This window comes from Paralichthys olivaceus, chromosome 12, assembly GCF_024713975.1.
Source record: "Paralichthys olivaceus isolate ysfri-2021 chromosome 12, ASM2471397v2, whole genome shotgun sequence".
NCBI classification, from domain to species: Eukaryota; Metazoa; Chordata; class Actinopteri; order Pleuronectiformes; family Paralichthyidae; genus Paralichthys; species Paralichthys olivaceus.
The window spans coordinates 14,882,284-14,899,981 of record NC_091104.1 but is presented as its reverse complement, the minus strand read 5'-3'; the positions used below and the strand labels follow the sequence as shown (position 1 = coordinate 14,899,981).

At 39.9% G+C, this 17,698-nt stretch overlaps 1 protein-coding gene across 1 annotated transcript in view; it reads left to right on the top strand.

The window, feature by feature from the left end:
* The first annotated feature begins 1,603 nt into the window (after nucleotides 1-1,603).
* The window catches only part of itpk1b (inositol-tetrakisphosphate 1-kinase b), a 28,677-nt gene continuing 12,582 nt past the window's right edge, over nucleotides 1,604-17,698 (top strand). The window contains exons 1-4 of the mRNA XM_069536525.1: nucleotides 1,604-1,836; nucleotides 2,319-2,471; nucleotides 6,020-6,044; nucleotides 14,197-14,322. Of these exons, the coding sequence (XP_069392626.1) occupies nucleotides 2,377-2,471; nucleotides 6,020-6,044; nucleotides 14,197-14,322 (246 nt within the window). The 5' untranslated portion in view covers nucleotides 1,604-1,836; nucleotides 2,319-2,376. The remainder of the gene's footprint in view (nucleotides 1,837-2,318; nucleotides 2,472-6,019; nucleotides 6,045-14,196; nucleotides 14,323-17,698) is intronic.

Below are 17,698 nucleotides of genomic sequence, written 5' to 3'. Positions count from 1 at the left end.
TGTTTTTCTAAACATCATTGTTATCTTTGGAATTGAAAGTAAGACAATTAATGACAATTCTAAACGTTTAAATAACGTAGGATGAATAACGATACATGCTTATAATAAAAATAATACCTACCTTACTTATATAACCAAATGTGGATTTGTAGATTTGTATTTATTTATCATCACCCATTGTACATATATTCATATAAGGAAAATCCCCACAGCCTGTGTATTATTTTTGGGTATATATCTATGTTGTCTGTTAAGTTTTCTATAAACCTGAAAAATTAAAAAAAAAAATAAAAAAGTAATTACCATATGTTACACTGCTTTTCCAGTGGATGGCGCCCCTGTGTCATGGTTCTCTGGGAGCCCGCCAAATGTGTTGGGTTGATTATACAAACAACCAAGAGCCTACAAATAAAATCAGATCATTGTGCAAACGACAGTTGGTTAATATTTAACTAAAGAAAACCCCAAAGCAGTTTTCTGATACATATTCCTACTTTCTGACAGGAGTGAATGCAGGTAACAAAATGGATTCTCTTACCACAATCATAAATAATGGCTGACAAGTTTGATAAAGAATAAAACAAGTATATCAGGGTCCATCAAACAGCTGTACAGACATCAATAAAAGCAAATATATAACTAGTCAGCAGTCAATCTGATGATTACTGTCTTAAAAACTGAAAGGTTTATGTAGTTGTGCTGTAAATTTAATTTGTATTGTACCATCTAGAGAGTGATTGATTGATTGATTGATTGATTGATTGAGGAAAATAAACAGCAGCTACATATAATAGAATTACTATCTGAGAAGTTTTTATTAAGATAAAATGCTTATTCCAGCCCCTTTTCTGAGTCTTATGTTTTCACTGAATATATTTCAGTTTTGTTATGTTGATCAAATATAACAATTTATGTAACTGAGTTGTGAAGGACATATTTCACTGATCTTTTGTTGACACTTTATCAACAAAGCAGTGAATTGGTTGATAAAGGAAATAGATCAGCTGGAATAAAATTAATTTATGTTGTGTGAAGTTTTTTAAGGTTTTCTTTTAGTTATATGTTAAGAATGCTCAGTTTCTGGGTCTTAATTTGTAACTGAATAGACCTATATTTGAGCTGTGTTTTTCTTTCTTCTTCTTCTCCTCACCCTTTTTCGAATATGTAGATTAAATCATCAATCCATTGATTCCCCCCCCCCCTTCACTGTTGATAAATAATCCTTTTTTCAGTTTATTTTTTCCACTTGTTTGTATAATTTCTCTTTTTTATTTACATGCTAAAATGAACATACACAAAAATGAATGAATGGAAAAAAAGCAGTTTTCATTTTTTATTGATTAAAAAAAACAATTGATTGATTAGCAGATACACATAATCAATTCACCTGAGGGTGAAATGGTTCTGATTCTGCTTCTGTTTTCATCAAAAACGAGCCATTCGAGTTTGGATGTGTTGCTCAAACAAAACCGGAAACATGTTTCGACATCTCGCACACAAATTGACAAATCGATTAATGGGTGGAATCGATGAGGAAGTCATGGCAGCAGCACGTGAAACCAAAACGGGGGCTGTGATTGGACGGCGGGGGGAGTGGTACTTTCCGAGCGGTCCGTGAAGGCAGCAGCAGTCTCCGGGATCCTGGGTGTGAGCAGCCAGTGGAGCTCCGACACAGAAAACACCAGGAAGCCCTCAGCGTGTCTGTCATCTGTCACCTGCCCGGAAAACTTCTCGCCCTCCTCCGCAACACGGACCGAGAATGGACAACCACCGGAGCTAGTTTTGCTCAGAGGACACACGCCGAGGAGGGGGGAACTGTGCTAAAATAACTACCAGGTTAGTTAGCTCCGCACACGCAGCTTCTCTCGCTGCCAGCTGTAATTCCTCGTCATGTCAGTCGCTTCATCTTTTTCTTTTTTAGTTGCTAAGTGGCCCCCGCTAGCTAGTTAACTCGTCTGGCGTGTGGGGGTGAGGCGGACGCTTGGTTAGCTTCACAGCGAGCTAGCTTAACGTCTCCCAGTTGCATGCCCTCGGTTAGCTTTGCAGACTGTCACTCCCCAAGCTAGCCAGCTAACGTTAGCGGCTGAGGTTAGCTTCAGGAACGAGGGTCGGAGTGTGTGGTTCGCGGATGCTGGAGCTCACTCGCTGTTCTATTGCGTGTGGCGGACGTATCGTGTTGAATGTGAGGGGCGCATCATGTTGAGGGGACACTCGGGGAGTTGGTTGTTCGAGTCGTTAACTTTGAGCGTGCTCGTCTCTCAGCAGCCTGGTTGGCTGTGACGAACGTAAACGTAACAGTGTCCTGTGTTTTTTTCCAGGTTGAGCCTCCAACCGCCTCCGTCTCAGTCCGGAGCAGGACCACGGGGAACAGTGGAGATGCAGACCTTCCTGAAGGGCCGGCGAGTCGGCTACTGGCTCAGCGAGAAGAAGATGAAGAAGCTGAATTTCCAGGCCTTTGCTGATCTGTGCAGGTAAGTGGTCACAAACCGATTTCAATGCATACAGGGCAAGTGATTGTGCTTCTTAACCACAACAACAACACCCCGACATGCATCCACAATGGGTCTACATCATTAAATATTTATGCCACAGTGTATTAAGAGGTGTGCTGTCAGACAGTGACAAACAGGACTGATGATCCTCTCCTCTTACAGGGAATAGACCCTGTTTTGCCGTTTCGATTAGAGCTTTCATACACATATATACACACACACACACACACACACACACACACACACAGCATCAGTGACTTACCTCTGATTCTTTCACTCTCTACCGGAGGACAGGGGCCCCAGAAGAAGAGCCCACTGCAATTTTTTTCTTTTACTGTAGTAGGTTTTGTTTGTTATGTCTCAAGTTGGAGCTTGTTGAGACATGGCACAAGGGGGAATGTGTGTAGGCAGAGCTGCTGATCCCAGTTAAAGGTGCATGTGTAACAGGACTGGCAGATAAAACAGATGTTCTTATTTACTTAATTGTCTGCCTCGTTGTTAAAACCAGAGGACTTGCTCTGTGATTATGTCAGTACTTTACTCTCATCATAACTGGAAATGTGTCATATCACAGAGACCAATCTTTTTGTCTCTAGAATTGATTTAGCTACAACAAAATGTACTTTATTTGACCACATGCAGAGCCATGACATGAATTAATCAAGGGTGTGTTTCTACTCTAATCAGAAAACAAGAAATATATATTTTCTGTATGTTTCTACTCTAACTCAGATTTGTTCCTAATACCCCCCACTTTAATGGTGTTGGCTAACTGGGTGATGTATTTATTTTGTCTTGTTGTAGCTAGTCCATCTTCAGCAGAGTAAAATATTAAAAAGTATTGCATGTTTATTGTTTTTTTAGCAATCATGACTTCAGGTAAAGAAATCTCTCCCTCTGTGATTACATTAGCCCCTCTTCAGTATATTGGTTTCTGGAAGTGCAACATTGCTTTGCTACCTGTGCTGTATGAGGTCTTCAGTTGTCCTGAAAACACATATGTCAACAGCAATGTGCACAGAGCAAGAGGAAGATAGAGTTATTTGACTTAGCAAATAAGGGTGCTGTTGCTCCACAAAGTGACCTGATTGACTCAGAGCAGATTATAACATTGTAATCCACAAAACATTTTTAATCGCGTCATAAACTTTAAAGGAACCCCGCCCCCTGCATGAAGGGTGTGTCCTGGGTGTTAAGAGGTGTTGTTTGTGACAGATCAGGAAGATCAGGTCCTTTTTACAAAAACAAAAACAAACACTTTTAAATGGAGAGGAGCTCTAAAATGGCTTCTTTTGCCCAGTCACTCAATTCACAACTTGTTTTCTACTTGTAGTTCTGTTTGACACATTTCCCTCGTCATACAGCATGCAAACTTTAGAGGAAGGAAAAGATGGAACTAAGATAAACTTGTGATGATCCTGGGGCTGAGACAGTATGGATTTTTCTCACCAATGTAATAAAGCAGCATATTACCGCGGGTCCCTCTCTCACAGAGGCAGCTTACATCTCTGATCTCCTACAGGTTTTCTATCTCCCCCATCATGTGGCATGCAGCTGACACTGCAAGTGCTCCAGTGTTGAGTCTACCCTGTCTTGTGCAGCTGGACTTTAAGGGGTTCCTGCTGCTCAGGGCCACTAGGGTTCATGTTTGTATCCCGTACCCTTACACAGCAATTTAGAGGCTTCCTACTAACTCATAAACACCTGATTAAGAAAAATGCTATGCCCTTTAAATTGGACAGCCTGGGTGTCATTGAATGATATGAAAATATTGTCACTTCATCCTGTCAAGGCAAGGCCACTGGGGCAACAACACTGATGAGATTTCTTTGTATGCTTGAGGGTTGTCTTTCACCCCAATGATAAGATTATTTAAAATCTGTGGAAAGTAGCACTCTAAAATCTATTGTTTCTAAAGAAGTCAACAGGTCAAACAGGTAAATTGGCCTCACCTGTCTGACTGGCTTTAGCTGATTCCAAGTTTTACACAACAAAGCCATTTTAATCAATAGTGTTTGAAATAATGACTATATGATTAAAATTCCTTCCTGTCTGTTAGTGTGTAATTAAAAGTGCCATGCTTTTATTTTTGCTGCACCTCAATGTTCTTGTGTGTGGAGCTTATTCAGAAAGTTCTGACCCTGGACCCCCTTGTTCATCCACTGGCTCTCCTCCTTCATCCCTTCCTTTCTGTTGGCCGTGTGACAATGCAGGATAGCAGGTCATCTCCATTCTGAGATGGGATGAAACCAAAGGCTCCCATTGACACCACATGAAACAGTCCAGCTGCAGTATTAAATATCCACATTGTTGTGAAGCAGTGAATGGCTGCACTGCTGTTACCATGGAGCTGTAACCTTAAAAACAACTACCCACCAGGCTGTGTTGGTGGTAGTGCTGCTGGACTGATTTTGCACTCATTGTAAATTCCCTCCAACTAGGACTAAGTTGTTTTGTTCATTCAAGTATTCCTTTTTTGCTTGAGCTAGCTACACCAGAAATATGCAAATGGCCTCTACTCCACTCTCTGCTTGGGTGCAGCTACAACATCAACCTTTAAGACCAATTTCTAGAAACATGTGGTTCTTCCTGTTGACAGGAAAGTGGTGTACTATGTTAAGACGGTCGCCTCTACAAACAACTCTGCTCTTGTAGGGGTCTGATGGTTGCCAAGCAACCAATTTTATTTCTTTAAAGTACAATATTCTCCAGCTCGAGAGGGATTTGATATTTTAGTTGCAATAATCCTGTTGCGCTGTCTTGCTATCAAACTTATTTACTGGATAATGTAGCATAATTTATTTTTGATGTCCAGGTGCAGATGAGTCGCTCATGTCTCTAATAGAGATGTCCCGATGTATCTTCATGTCTCGAATGTCGTTACCAGTACTTCCAAAAGTCCATGATTGTGTATCAAATTCAATACCACAGCAAAAAACAACAGTCTGCAACACACAGACACACACACATCTCCATATTATTAGTGTCGAAGTAGTGCTTTAAATTGCAGGGGTGTGAAAATCACACACAATTAATTTAAAAAGTCAGTGTTATATTTTGACAGACGTTGGTGTACTAATGCTGTGAGCACCAAGCTCACCTTATCAAGGTATCTCAACAGCTGCTGCTTGTCGCCTCTTCCACCCACAAGTATAGAAATCACCAGCGAATCACTTTAAGAGCAGTGGCTGCATGAACCTAAACAAGACGAGGTTACCCTTACTGCTCATTGTGTGTGGAGCATTGCTACAACAGATGCCAGCTGTCGCAGTTCATATCCACTTAGATTTGTATTGGATTTCTTCCTTTGTAGGCTGTTGATCCTTTGAGCCCTAGCAAGTGAGACATTGTTTTTAGAAAGACAGCAGACATCCTGACCCATAGTACCTGTCATACTTTTATATAACACATCCTGTATCTTAAATCCTATAGGTTCTCTCAGTGCCTGGCAATGTATGTTAAAACTCATCACTTTCAGTTTATTTTATGATCACATAAATGATTATTGCTTTTATCTTCTTTTGCAGGAAAAGAGGAATAGAAGTTGTTCAGGTAAGTGGGCAACTTTCTTTGCTCTGATTCACAATTTTTTTAGTTTTTTGTTGGTTGTTTTTCAGATTGAGTTTCTTGTGGTAGAGTTCAAAATACACAATTTAACTACATGTATATTATTCAGATTTGTACTATAAATCCACCTTTAGTGTGTTACCCCCTACGTACCTGATGTAGTTGATTCACAGTCTTGGTATTTTCAGTCTGCAAGCACCATCAGTCACAGTCCACCAGACCAAGTCTTGTTCCTTGTTAAGCTGTGATGCAACAACTACTCACCCACAATATTTCAACACCTCACTTAAAGGAGAAGTTCGGTTTGGATAAAGGTTTGGACTAACTTGGAGTCCTTCAGACGCTTTTAGATCCACACACGATCGGCGTATATCCATACAACGCAAGTGACTGGGGCATCCACAATACAGCTTCTAAATAACGCATTATCTGCCGCGAAACTCTTTATTTACTATGAATCGCCAGCACTAGTCCAAGTTGCTTTGTGTACATACCATGGCAGAATACTTATCAGGTGCTTTACAGTACAGTATTTTTTTAAAGCAGCTGTGTCCTGGTGCTCGGGCGTATTCACCCGGTTAAAGGTTGGCTAACTTCAGCGGGCTAACAAGCAGCCTCGGAGCTAGCGTTAGCTTAGCAAACCGAGAGCGAGTTGTCTTCCTGTTTAATCAACAAACCGGGTGAATACGCCCGAGCACCAGGACACAGCTGCTTTAAAAAAATACTGTACTGTGAAGCACCTGATAAGTATTCTGCCATGTTGCGCAAAACTAGCAGCAGCAAACTCTGTGTAAACAAACACAGCTGATCGTCAGCTGTCCTGCGGCTGCGCGCCTTGGTGACGTCACCCCAGTGAAAGCCCGGGATGTAAACAAAGCAACTTGAACTCACAGGGGACTAGTGCTGGCGATTCATAGTAAATAAAGAGTTTCGCGGCAGATAATGTGTTATTTAGAGGCTGTATTGTGGATGCCCCAGTCACTTGCGTTGTATGGATATATGCCGATCGCGTGTGGCTCTAAAAGCGTCCGAAGGACTCCAAGTTACTCCAAACCTTTATGGGTGAGTAGATCTACATACCATATGCTGGAAATAAGGACCAGGTTGAAAAAAAACAAACTTCTCTTTTAAGCTCTGTCAACTGGTGCATGTCAAAGTACATGTAAAAATTAATTTTTCTCAAATATGATTTCAGTTTTATGTTGAATTGTTGGGTTCTTTTCAGTTAGTTGGGTTTTTATTAGTTATTTGATGCAATAAAAATGGGGTCACGATTGATTGACCACATATGTTGGTGGGACATTGATACTGTGGCTCCATCCCTCAATCGCTACTGAGCAGACTCCAAATGTACAAGATAGCAGCGTTTGTATCCGGGATATTTTGGCCTCATCTCTTGATAGTGTGTGTGAGTCATACTATCTGACACCAGTCATGTATTCTCAGAGTCATATCTTTTAGAATAGATCATAAATGCGAGCAGCAACATATGTTTCGTAATTACAGTCACTTTAATGTGTCATTTGACTCAGGCAAAACAATGTTCTGTCTCAGAATGAGTAAGCCCTACTTAAGGATGGGTGCTGAGTCATGCTCAGGTGAATGAAGGCCACAGGGAAGTGTAGCCCTCTGTCATTAATGGATATTGCACAGTATACTACTCCAAGTAAACACAGCACATACAGCAGCATAGTAACAGTTGGTGCTATGTCATGGGAGTTCAGTGTTGAATAGTACTTGTCAGTTAAATTAGTTTATGCCATGTTGTCCTCTGTTTTTAACACTGTCTCTTGTCTTCATGGGAGGTTCTTTTCCCCTCACTTTGAGGTTATTATTTTCCTCTCACTGTGCTATCAGCACACCCAGAAAGAGCCTTGTCGTGGGAATAGTCCCAAAGTAAGCAGGGCTTTGTTTCCCGCTGTACTTTCAGCCCCTCCTGGGAGTGAGCAGATCCTCACAGACCCTCAGCAAATGGTACCAAGGGACTCGAACAGCCTGCCGACCTTACCAGTTTCTCTTTTTTCCTGGACTACCTGTTTTCCAACAAAGGCTTTTTTTAAATTCCTCCTACAATTCAACATAACCTCTCTTTATTTTTAGCTGGCCCGTCATTGCCAATTGAGAAAGATCAGTTTACTCAGACAGCCAGAGGTGTTCTTCGGTTCACACTGGTGTTTTGGTGGCCTAGGTTGCACCCAATGCCAGTCAGTGCCTGTACTGTCAGGACCGTATCACAAGCAAACATAATAGCAGCCTTTGTAATGCTTTAGCCTTGTTATACAAGTCTGTGTACAAAGCTGTCTTCTCCTATTACACTAGTGAATTCTGAGCTGCAGCACTTTCTCATGAACTCTTTTTCAAAAAAGTGATGAAAATTTCTAATAGCAGATTACATATTTAAAACCTTATTTTATTTCCTTTTGTATTCCTTGTGGTCAACTTTCTGATATGTTTTTATTTCACTCATGCGAAATCCTAAGACAAATTTCCACATAAAGGAATTAAGCTCATGGAAGTGACGGAACATTAACCCTTTAACTGAAGCTTCCAAATTAAAAGTACATTTCTTTGCATACAAAGCATTCAGTTTGTTTTTTCTGTTTTTTAAGCTTTGGAGGTAGGGGAGTATTGGTATGACATTGATATCAAGTGTGTTTAACCTCTAGAAAGCTTTAGTAGAGTAAAGCTTCAGATTTATCTCTTGAAGCCAATTTAATCACCTAACCTTGTCCCTGTGGTTTGACAGACTAGCTGATCCTGGTGTTAATGTAACTCAACCTTGGATATCCAAGGATAAACTAATCCTGCCTCGTTTTCTGGCAGAATAAACTATTACTTACTTACGAGCAGTAATTATGATCATTCGTTGATCCACAGTGAAAATGTGAAATCAGAAGTTTTAACTTGTTTCAGAAATTTTATGGATCAAGGGAATAAACATCAGATTAATTGGTAATACAAATAATTGATAGTTGCGGGAAGCATTTAGGTAATTCTCGTTGATGTGATGGTATGGTATTTACCACGGGAGGGTGGATCCTCCAGAGGGTTGGCAGTGGTTATGATCTCACTCTGTGTGAACAGATCTTTGCTAAATCTGGCAGCCCCAGGGAGTTAATATTATATTCCCATTTGTAGTGTGGGAAAACAATCTATATTTATAATCATCAGGACTGACACAAGTGGAAAAGAACAGAAGGTTCTTTTGTTTGACTTTTTATGATTACAGATTTCAACTCTTTTTTGAAGTAGTTCATTATCACGCTCATTTTCTCTCTACCTTTTCCCTCATTTTGCGCCATTTCATCACTACTGACCCCTTCGCCCAGAGTTAATGAAAGCCATCCTCCCACTGCTCTGTATCACAGAGCTAGATAAGATTAATTCATCAGGCTCGGCCTTGAGGAAGCCCATAATCGCTCTGTGAGAGAGAGAAACCATCACAGCAAATGGTAGTTTTTTGAGTGTGCTGTCAATGGAAAGTTATTAAGTTACCATTTTTATGATATGGTAAGTGCTCAGGAGTTTTAAGTTAAGTTCTTCCATGCTACTGTATCTCACCCACATTGAATTTGTGGAAGATCACAAACAAGAGGTTTTCTTCAGAGGGAAGTTCTCGATCCTGCAGTGCACCAGGATTCACTGGCTGATTGGTGGCAGGTATTTGAAAATAACATCAAGTCAGATAAGTTAAGACGGAGCAAAAGAGTAGATATACAATGAGTGCTTCATCACTCGTAACAAAGCCAAGATGTGTGTTAAACAAAGTTTCTTTGTCATTTTTACATCTACTCAGAATAATTTGACAAGACTGACCCAGTTTATCAGAAATGAAGAGACTTGTGTGGGTGTGTTTTTGAGCAGCCAGTCAGTGATGATGATGATGATGGATGAGATATTCATCAGTTTGACACAGTCAACTTACAGTGTATTCATTACCACCTCAACTATCCTCAACCCTTGAGTCTCTTGAAGTCTCTTTATTTCTCCATTAGGCCTTAAAACATAAATTCTAAGGGGCAAAAAATGTCCTTAGGCTGCCTGTGTAAGTCATGTAGGCCATATGTATTAATTGTTAACCTGATATTATTAGAATGAGTGTATTTATGATAAAAACATAGGCCTATATTGAACAACATATTCAGCTGCAGAAAAGTGTTATTACTTTGAGGACTCTGAGGAGACGGTTATTGACCCTCCTCTTGTTTTTTTGGCTGGAGATTCCCCTTCATGTTGATCCACTCTCATGTTTAGTCTCATAATTCATGTGTAGCGTGGCAACCAGCCACAGTTTGTCTCAGAGACATGTGTTTCTCTTACACCAGGGTGTCAAGTGCCACACAGCACACAAACTAAATCATTTATCACATGTCTGTCTGTACTTGACACACACGCAGTCTCACTCTGACAACAAAGCAAAAGCCAGATGTGGTTTGAGCTCAGGGCAGCTACAATGGCCCATCTAAAAACATCTAATTACTAAGACAACTGCTCCAAACAGCGAAACAATGTTGAAAACTGAAGTACACTATGGGCTTTGTCCTCACCGTTTGCTCAAAATCACCATTCTAGTTCTTAGAGTTCCCAGGGGTATAGCTTGGGCTCATGTGAAGCTACATCAAAGCTGAAAATATATTGGCCCTGACCTGCCCTGTCCCTCCAGGATCCAGCATGTTTTCTGTGTTGTCCATCACTGCCACGGCCCACTGCTCGCTCTAAGTCCCAAAGGGACTCGCAAAGACGTTAGCTGACATTTCTGCTTTTAGCATTTAGCAGAACATCAGTGACTTGACTGCTGGGTTTTTGGATGAGCTCTAATGTAGGGTCACTGTGTGCATGCACGGAAAAAGGAGAGCTTCATCCTCTGCGATGTGTCTTTGCCAGTGGGTGTTGACCCCCACAATGTAGAGTCCTGTTTTTGTTGAGGGGCCAGGCTGTGGATGGGCCCTCTGTGTTGTGTAAGCAAGAGATTAAAAGCCCTGCCTCAGTGGAGTACAGAAAAATTCCCATCCAGCCGGCCCTGTCACACTGACACTGCCGGCTAGACTAAAAAAAAAAGGGCGAGCGCTGTGCTTTTTGAGTGACTTGCTGTAAGTCACGCCACTTCTGAGGCCCTGTCACCACTGCTGTTCACAGCAGCTAGTGTTGTAGACCCAGTATTAGTTTATCCACAGGTGACAACACATTCTATGAGTAAGGTGATAGCAGCATGTCCATATATTTATTGCCATATACTCACACCTCTGTGTCTTTGGACAAAACATTTTATGTGTTGACTTACCAACACAGACCTATGATGGTAATAGCAGCATGTCTATATATTTATTGCCATATACTCACACCTCTTTCTTTGTGTCTCTGGATCACACACTTCCTGATAAACCAGCTGGACTGCTGAGATGCCCTGTCACCACTACCTCTGTTTTGTTTTTTTACCTGGGCTACTATCACTTTAGGTTATGCAATCATACAGTATGATTTTATAACATGTCTTCACTTGTATTGTTTTGGTCTTCCTGAAATCTGAAGCAAGGTATTCCAACATCTACAACAGCTTCTGCTTCTAGTTAAGTTGTACACACATCTTTTTGGAAAATACTTATCTTGTGCTATGATACTATGATATAAGTACCAATACCATAACATGATAGAAATCTAAGGCCTACCATCTATTGGTGGTTCGGGCCAATTTGATCTTAATTGGGTGCCATTGATTCCTGTGATTAATATGGTAAACATTTTGGGTTAGCCATCACCAGAAATTCCATTCTGGTTATATTATTGATCAACAAATTCTCAAATGATTTCTTATAAACTAATAATCCAGCAAAAATTGTATCCTGCTAAATATATCATATCATTCAAAATCTAAAATCATTTTGATAGATGTCAAATCATTTAAGTTTAAAGTTGAGAGACTGATATGTGCTCCTGACTCAAAGTTGAAGAAATCAGAAAACTAATTGTGCCACACAGAAATGATTCGCGAATCTGAGATACATTCAAAATAATTATACAAGTTACATCTCTCACTATTCTTGCACAATGCATGGACATTATTGACATTTAACTTTTAATGCCCTAACAATACCACAATATGTTGAAATAGAGTTACACTATGATATAGGATTTCAGCAGTATTGCCCACCCCTAGCAATGGATTTGAAGATGCCTCTCATATTCCCTGTCAGAATGAGATGAGAACCTGTACTATAAATCAGTGTCTAGCTTAACTACACCTGAATGTTTCTGTCCTCTGTCGTAACCACTGCTAAGAAGACGACATGTAAATCCACTGACGTTTAGCAGATTTACAACTCAGTGCAATTGATTTTTCAGGGCAGGGCCAATCATGCTGTAATTAGTCATCTATCTGTGACACATCTCAGAATCATTAACCAGAATGCGATGGCCCTGACTACGACCAACCCTAAACCAACTGAAATTGCAAAGCCTTATAGTTCTTACATCGATCCACACCTGTATGACTACAGTGTATTCACTATTGTTTTACTGTCTGGACAGCACTGACACAGTGGCCTTCTGCCTGGCTCTGGCTTATTTGCACAGGTGTTAGTGAATTATTTGCTGTCTGTAATAATCTGTAGTCTGTTGATTAGCAAATGAGTAAGTGTACGCCTGCATTACATAACAGCCCTGCAACCAGTTCTCAGTACAATGTAGATGTGCTTGTGCTGGTTTCATTTGGACTGTCTCTTTGAGTCAGTCCAGTGTTTTAATTTTACACATTCTAGGAATCATAGTGTAATTTGTTTTATATTTTAATATCTTTGTGTTAGTATAATTAACCAACACTAGCCAGAGATTTGTAGTTTGTCTCAAACTATACTTTCCTCTGTGTCTCTTTTCTGGGATTGCTATTCATAACTACTTATTGAAGACAAATGTTTTCTAACTTCAAATGTTCACTCTCATGTACCGAACTTTATCACACCATTCTGAACACATTCACCCAGAGTACAGGCCTCTTATGAATTGTCTTCATCATCCTCTGGTAATGTTCCTTCTTTTGTGGGTTGTTGTGTGGGTGCGCATGTGCTGCTGACCCACATAAATCTCATCACCCTCGGAGGCTGTTGAATATGCTCTGTGAGACTGGAGGTCTGGCCAGAGGGAGATGGTTTGTAAATCGTAGCAAAATGGATGACACCAGGAATTAATCCTGATGATGTTATTCAAAACAAATGCAACATAAACTCTGGCTGCACTTAAACTACAGCTATAAATAAAAGAGGAAGAAAATGATGTGGAATCAGTCCTGATGTTGTAACCAAAAAAGCAGAAAAGAAAACATATGTTTGTTTTCTAGAGCAGAACTATGAGAAGCGTCAGAGAGATTCCTCTTTTTTATTGACACATTAAGAGCATAAATGAGTAGGGCAATGGCAGATTAATAACTTCCCCCCAAAAAATGTTTGGGGTGTCCGACCCCTACTTGAGCCCCGACATTTTTGGATATTATGGGCACCAGCAGTTTAAACAATGAAGTAGATTGCCCAGAACCCTTTCCTGGGTATATAAACTCTAGTGTACAATCAAGGTTTCAGAGTAATACTAAAGTTCCCTTTTGCACTTTTCAACCTGCAAATTACACAAGTGGTGTGAACAAGCAGTAGGTAAAGCAGAAACAATTCAACCAAAGGTCACATGTAAAAATGGAAAGTACTGACTAACCAACTGCAGACAACAGTGCTTTTAGGGGAAGGTATGTATACAAGGTCCGACTTGAGGCCTGAGCTGTGGGGTTTAAATTGATTTCTTGTTTTACTGTCCTCCTCATCCTGTTATAGACAAAACAGAAAGTTGGAATACTGACAGTGTTGTTAATAAAATGTCAGTGACCAAGAATCAGATTTATATTGAGTCATTTGCACTTTCTACTACAGTGATGAATGACTGCCGTTTTTTCAAAACTGTAAGTCACTAAAAGCAGTGCTTTGCAGTCAGAAAACCACTCTGTTTCAAATCATCACCACTTAACAGTTAAGTCAAAAAGCTCTTCATGGATGATTGCTTAGGTATTCAATTTCTAAATGTGGTAAATCAATACTTGAGTCTACGATGGCCCTGTTTGCACCATAATACTTGACCGATGATTGTTCTCTTCTCTCCTTAGCTGGATCTCAGCCAGCCTCTGGAGGAGCAGGGTCCACTGGATGTCATCATCCACAAACTGACTGACCTCATCCTGGAGGCTGATCAGAATGATTCACAGGCTGTGCTGCTCGTTCAAAGAGTACAGGTATGCAACTCCGTCTGCCAATGCTTCCCCTTAGTATTCACAAGTAGATTACATTTTAACCGTGTGGTCCCAGTAAAAGTTGTTGCTCCCTCATCTTGAAAAGTCTTGGAGCTGTGCACAAAATTTTGAAAATGTATGATAAATAGCTTTGTATGATCAACTTTTGGTGTGCGTTCTTTCCTTGGAAACGGTGATAAAATAATGTCAAATATCCATTTACTAGATTTAAATGCACATTCAACCATTCTCCTGGCTTTCACCAAAAAATATCTCCTAGTAATGAGTATTGAACCTCAATAATTATTTATTATTGACTGACATGTGGCATCAGCACCAGTTTTAACTGTGTAGTACCAAAAGCTGGTATGAAAACTCTAGTCAAATATATTATTTTTGATTTATTACTAGTTTCTGTTTATAAAGTAATGCCTAATTTTTACATATATGCAAAATGTAGTGTCTCTGTGTGTTTTTGCTAGATTTAGCATTAAAGAAGTATGGAATCTTTGTGAAATAAAATGTTTGAAGCCTAACATTTTTCAAAGTAATGTAACAATTTATTTGAAATTATACCTGGTTGGGTCTTGCACAATCCACTACAGTGCATTACTCATTGATCATATGGCCCTGTCACTGTCAGCACACATGATTATGAACATTGAGTAAGACCTACAGATGCGGTTTTGTAAATGGAAATAGAAGCCTAGAAACTCTGGATGGTACTGTTTATGACACAGCGGTGCCACTGCTATAGCCAATTAAGATTTATGGATGAATGTTCTGTTTACTGTAATAAATGTCCCAGTTCAAGGAATCAGACAGACAGGCCTAAGATCCATGACTCGGTTTACAGGAACATTTAATACATTAGCAGCTATATTTGAGCATATGAACGCTGTCACTGAAAGTTCTTAAATCCCTTTTCCTTATTCTCCATAAAGTGAGAAACATCTCATGCACAGCAGGTCATAGCTCCAAATGTGGTACTGTGAGCACACTTCAAAAAAGTGTTGTGGGAATATGTGCGTCTGTGTATTCATTAATCTGGTAGTGCTATGAATGATGCAAAATTAATTTTATCCCACCAGCTCTCTTTCTCTTTCTCTTTCTGGATGACTCAGTGGAGCTGTAATCATGATCAGCGTCATGCAATCCTGTCAACATGTTCCTGACTGCTCAATTAGGAAGGACAAACAGGATGTCAGTGTGAGGCAATCACAGAAATAGCACAGCATGGTCAATATTAACACATGGCTGCATTTGCACACTTTTCTGGTAGACCAGGCCATTTTGAAACAAGTGCACATGCTTTTTTTTTTTAGTGAAGCACTTTGACAAAAAACAATACTTGTTGACAAAACAGTGGAGGTTCTTACAAATGTTTTAGTTGGTATAAAAACACTACCACACATTTCCAGTTCCATATTTTTCAGTCACGAGTGAGATGTGCAGGGTTTTTATTGGATCAACTAAGGAGAATCATAATGTCCGATTTGTCTATTGTCGTGTACTAACTAATAATTAGCCTGATCATTTCCAGCAACTGGCAGGTTTCCTCTTTCACACATCAGAGGTAAACTTGAACAGCCACAGCCTCACTTAAAACAAGCACACACACATTTCTGCATTGTTAGAGAAGGTGAGATGAGTCAATGTAATGCATGAGAAACAAAAAAAGGCAACATGCATAGTTCAATAAGTAGTTCACCACAACCTTACACTTACATATTTTGAAATATAAATTAAGATCATATGGTAGGCATTACTTCCTTATTACACTACCATGAAGCCAGAAAATGACATCATATAATTTAGTTATGCATCAGCTTTTTCAACCAATTCGAAAGGAAAAACAAACTTATTGTAATAATGGTGACATTATGAAATGACATTGCAACAATATATATCTGATTTAAAACCTCTGTTTTGTGGCTCAGTCCTGCCTGTACCGCTTCAGTACTGGCTATTTACCTGTACACAGCTGTCATCTGTGGTTACATTTCTGTTGGCATTTGCCCCTTTCTAATGTCACATTGCTTTGATCATAAATAACCTTTTGTGTGATGGAGGGAATAAGCCTTCCCCTCTAAAATGGCTTTTATTTAAAACAAAATGTCAGACTGGGATGCACTCTGGTGATTCAGTAACCTGAGGTGTTAGCCGTGTGCACAGCAGACTTATCATTTACAGATTATGATTATTGGTTTATTTATAATGTTTAAAAAAAAAATTGTAGTAATGTGTGTTGAAAGCTGAGATTTAAAGAACTAAATAAATGTTATGACCTTAATAACTTTTGTTATTGTAAGCTACCTGCAAATTATCTGAAATATTAACCGATTTGAACAATACATAAAAGTTGTGCATTTTATGAATGTCCTTGACTCCTTTTTATTTAGAGATATTTATAATAAAGTTTATAGTATAGATAACTAAATCTTAGGAGACATTTACAATTGCTATTTTTTATATAAATATTGGTAGACATGTTATTGTATTAGCCTTGCTGCCAAATGAGTGAAGGTTTGTTACACACATAAACTAGATGTTGTGGACTGAATCGCATCTGTAGGGTCGAGGTTAGTGTAAGTGCTAAAAAAAAAATTCTGCCTGTGGCATCACAGACATGATTTCCATCCAATAGCACACTTTAGATCCTCCTTTTCCCTGAGAAACCTCTTTTCCCGATGGAAACAGATCTGCCCTGAAAAATGAGCAGCAAATGCGCAGCAGTTACACCCACACCGGCATACGCCTGGCCCTCTTAACACCAGCTCTCCTTGTGTCTGTCTTTACTGCACTGAGATACAGAAAACAGCTAGTGACCGTTCTTATCACCAGAGTATTCCTCTCAAGTCCTGGAAGATTAGTTTGGATTTTTTTTTTTTGGCGACAGCATGTTTGACTTACGTAACCGCTCAACAGGCTTTGATCAGCGTTGTCCGTTAGATCCAATGCAAATACTAAAGATGGATCCTGCATGTCAAAGTGAAGGCATTTGTTTACATGTTGTGTGTAAAACAGTATTAGTCTTTGTCTGAACAAGGGTCAGTTCACAAATGGGCATTTTCCCCCCCTGTATGTGCGTGTTTGAAGTCTGACATTGCTGCGTGTGTTTAATTTCATGCAACCCAGTGTGACAGGGGAGCTGTGGTGTTTTACAGAGCTGTGATGTGAGCAGGCAGGCTGTTTGTGTAATGTGCAGGCCAGCCAGCTCCACCTGACAGCGTCTGTGAGTCAGTAAAAATTGCTTCGGAAGGAGTGGTTGGCAGAGAAATCCACAGCAGAGATGGAGATGTGGAGAGAGTGGAGAGCTGCTGAGAGGAGGTCGTACAGGGACAGAGTGAGCAGAGAGGAGAGAAAAGGAGTTATGTAA